The sequence below is a fragment of the Balaenoptera borealis genome (assembly GCF_965194805.1).
Source record: "Balaenoptera borealis genome assembly, chromosome: 3".
NCBI lineage: Eukaryota > Metazoa > Chordata > Mammalia > Artiodactyla > Balaenopteridae > Balaenoptera > Balaenoptera borealis.
In genome coordinates this window covers 5,128,170-5,132,077 of record NC_138866.1, presented here as the reverse complement: position 1 = coordinate 5,132,077, position 3,908 = coordinate 5,128,170, and the positions used below count along the sequence as shown (strand labels likewise).

General features: G+C 60.5%; 1 protein-coding gene across 4 annotated transcripts in view; it reads right to left on the bottom strand.

The window, feature by feature from the left end:
- Positions 1 to 424: 424 nt before the first annotated feature.
- Positions 425 to 3,908, bottom strand: part of CCDC85C (coiled-coil domain containing 85C) — a gene marked incomplete at its 5' end in the record, with an annotated part of 83,352 nt that continues 79,868 nt past the window's right edge. For all 4 annotated transcript variants that reach the window (XM_082387743.1, XM_082387744.1, XM_082387745.1 and 1 more), the window contains one exon: positions 425 to 3,649. In XM_082387743.1, coding sequence (XP_082243869.1) covers positions 3,560 to 3,649 — 90 coding nt within the window. In that variant the 3' untranslated portion in view covers positions 425 to 3,559. The remainder of the gene's footprint in view (positions 3,650 to 3,908) is intronic.

Below are 3,908 nucleotides of genomic sequence, written 5' to 3'. Positions count from 1 at the left end.
TGACGCCTTTGTTTGTTACGGGCACGAGGTGGGGCTCCAAGCCTTAGCAGCCCCTGGGTTTGCAGCCCAGAAGCAGATCTTCTCCTTCTGGACCCTGGGGGCCAAGGAGCAGGCAGTGGAGGAACGCTGCCCAGGAGAGGCCTGGCCACTGGCCAGACCCAACCCCCTCCCCAGGCAGGACCCTCATGGGGCAGCCTCCCACATCCAGCACCTGAATGGGCTTTCTTGGGAGGAAGCAGTTGAGTTTCAAGCTGGTTTGGAACTGTCAGTGTCCCTCCGTAGACAGGTTCCTGGGTTAGACCAGGGTTTGGATTTGAAATGCTTCGCATTTCTGGCCTATGACTAGATAGAGGCCATGGAGCAGGGCCATCCACCCTGAGGGGCCCCATCACCCAAAACAAATGAGCACTGCGTACCCACCACGGAGGCTTGCAAAGAGCCTTTATTTATCTAGCGCAAAGTATACACTATCAATCACAATCTTCTCTGTTACTCCTTTTACTAAAATAGTTCAAATCAATGTTTTTACCACACTATCAAAAAGTTCTAATGTTTTTTCTCTCCCCAAATCAAAGTGGTTCAATAGAAGGTAGAAACGGGCACAGGGGTCCAGGGCTCCCAGCTCTGCCCAGAGCCGGGGAGGGGGCGGCCCCCAGTACTCAGGTGGTCACATCCGACAGAAGATAGATACATAGAGCGCGGCTGCCGGCCTGGGGACAGGGGCCAGGCGGTCCGCCCATTCCCAGAGAGCAGCACAAATACTTCCCCCACGTTATGAAAAATAATATACACCTCTACCGCTCTGCAGTCATGCGTTTCCTTTGTTTCTAAAAAAAAAAAAAAAGTCAGTAGTATGTATTGTTTCCTCTCAAGTTTTCAAGGAAAAAAAAAAATGAAAGGTCACTTTTTTCTCTTTAAACACTGATGTGTGGCTAATAACTTTTGGATAAAAATGTGCTCAGTGGATTCCGATTCCAGGATGGGCTTGGCCACCTGGGATGAGGCTGGAAGGGTGACGTCCATCACAGTGGGAAAGGAAGCCAACAGCTCAGGTGTCACACGGGGCTTCGGGCACTAGAATCAGAGTGTTTATGAAAGGACACCAGGTTCAGCAACACCCCACCACGAGCTCTCAGGGCTGAGGCTCCAGATGGGAGGAGGGTCGCCGGTGTCACCCTCTGCACACTCCCTGCTAGTGGCAGAGCGGGGACTCGCCCCGAGCTGGCCCCCAGGACCTCCTCCCAGCCGTGGGCTCCCGCGTGGGGCGCGCAGAGGCGCTGCAGGCTTTTCAACAGCTTACGTTAAAAGAGATGCTGTCACAGGTATGGGTCTGCCCTAGAAAGCCATTCCCATGCAGTGCTGGCTCCGGGACACAGGCAGGGGCAGGAAGGGGACGTCGGCACCAGCTGGTGCTGCCTCCATGGCAGGCGGGAGGCTGCTTCTGGAGGGAATGCCTGACCCACTCCCTGGACGCCACCGCGGCACTAGGGGACAGGGTCACCTCCCTCCGGCAGGGAAAGGTCCCTTGGAGGCTGTTCTTCCCTGGGTCAGTTTGCAGGAGACCTGCAGTCACCAGGATACCTGACTTATTGCTTATTTTCAGTGGTGGCCAAGCCAGCCTGACCCAGACATGGCACACGGGTTCTCAGATGTGGCTCCCACCCAAGAGACCCAGACCCCCTCGAGCTGCTCCGTGGTTCTTTGGACTCCAAGACCCGGGAGGGGGCCTCTGCCCTCCAGCTGACTGCCCACCCAGGCAGGAGTCACCCAGAACATGACCAAGGATGTTCACCCAGCTCCAAGTGCACACCCCTAGTGACAGGGAACTCACCACGTGACCTAGGGACCAGCTCCTCCCAGAGAGCCCACAGCTTCCTATAACACCCAGGGCAAGAGGACCATGCCCGACGCTGTCACCGGCACCCGTTCCGCACTCCTCGGGCACAGTGAGGGCCGCAGGCCTTTCCCCTGAGTGTCGACCCAAGGGTGCCGATGGCAGACAGGCGGTGGGGACGGCTCAGAGTCCCCGCCGGGGAGAGGGACGGGGCAGCCTCGTCCGTCCCCTCACCTGGTCCCCATCCCTCGCGTGAGCCTTGGACGAGGCCTGCCCGATGCCAAGCCAGCCTCTCGGGCTCTTCGCTCGCCCGCGCGCAGAGCTCTAATTACTGCTGGAGTCCAGCGATGGGGGAGGAACTGCAGATGGTGGGTGGACCGGGGCTGGTTACAACAGTGGCCTGTCCCCACCCTCCAGGCTCTGGGATCTCGTTTGTGATACGCCACTGATCGCTTACCCCCTCTGGGCCTCACTGCCCTCGCACACAAACTTTAAAATTTACATGTCTCGCTTTACAGTTTATACATGATCCTTTTACACTGAAGGTCTTATTGGATCCCCAGAGCCCTGCAAGGAGGGCCTTAGGCTGCCCACTCTGCAGGGGAGGACGCTGAGCTCAGGAAGGGAGGTGACTGCCCACCGAGAGGAGGCAGCAAGGCAGCGGAACTCAGCTGGGGCCTCCGCCCCACCCAGCCCACCCACCAGCCGCCTCTCCAGCAGGAGGACCCCGTTGGCTCGCGTGCTGTGAGTGAGGACACAGGCTGACTAGAGCAGATGGCCTCGAACCTCTGAGCCCTCCTTTCCCGACCAGGGGCCCAGAGAGGCTGAGTGACTTGCTGAGGGTCACACAGGAAAATGAAAACCAGAGCCAAGCAGGGCTCCTCCCAAGGAGGGCAGAACTCCTTCACCTGCGGCCACGTGACTCCGTCCACAGTGATCCAAGAGGGGGCCAAGCTCCGGGGGCAACCGTTCCTGAGCAGAGGCCCAGCCACGGCCCAGTGCCACCCATGCGGAGAGAGAGGCCCAGCCCAGAGACTCTACACAGCCCATGATGCGAAGCACAGAAATGGAGGCGCCTCGGGCCCTGGGCAGGAGGGACCCAAAAAGATAGGGCACAGCCTAGGACAGGGTGAGGGGACACTGCAGAGTGTGTGGCCAGGGGTGGGGGCGTGAACTCTAAAAACAAGCAGAGCCAGCAGCAAGGAGGCCGGGCCCCGGGGCCAGAGGAAGGGCCGCGGGTGAGTTTCCTCGTCCACGACTCTGGGGACCCAGTGCTTATGGAGCCAGTGTTCAGGCCACAGCAGGCGGGTCAGAAGCGGTGCCCCGTGCATCAGTCCAGCTGCCAGCGGCCTCTGTCCAGCACAGGTGGCAGCCGGGGATGGAGGGCTTGATGAGGCGCCGCTCCACCAAGGCTGGGCACAGCCTGGCACGGTTCCTGGGCCGGACATTTCTGAGCAGCCTCAGCCCCTCGCCAGTGGAGCGCAGAGCCCGGGCCCCAGAGCAGGAACGAGGCTGTCCAGGCCGCTCTGCCGCGGGGAGCAGTCTTCCCGCTTTGCTGGTGTGTGAGGGCTGGGGAGTGGAGTCGCACCCCCGGAAGCCAGGCCACAGCAGGCAGCGTCCTATGTACAATTCACCACGGAAAAAGAAGACGGTGGCTCGGCGCGAGGGCCTGCCCACGTCTGGGGACCCCAGGCAGGGCCAGTCCACGTCCACGGAGGAACGGCCCTACAAAGGCCCTTTGAACTGGTTTCCAGACAGGTGCTGCCGGATGGAGGGCTTGGAGCTGGCGGCATCTCCCAGTTTTCTCCAGACCACCTGTGGGGAGGGGCGAGCTGTGAGTGGAGGGCCCATCCCAAGCCTGCCCAGGGGCCTGTGCGCACAGACTGCCCCATCGCTCTTCAGAATCACCTGCGTCCCGAGAGCCATGGGGCCGGGAGGGGACACGGAGGCCGCGTGAGGCCCAGAGACCCTCAGAGTACATCTTTGCACGTCCACCCTCACAACCATACCTCCCACCCCGAGCAGGTCACGTCTGGGGGCAGACTTGGCCTCGCGGCTGTCCAGTGGGGCCTAC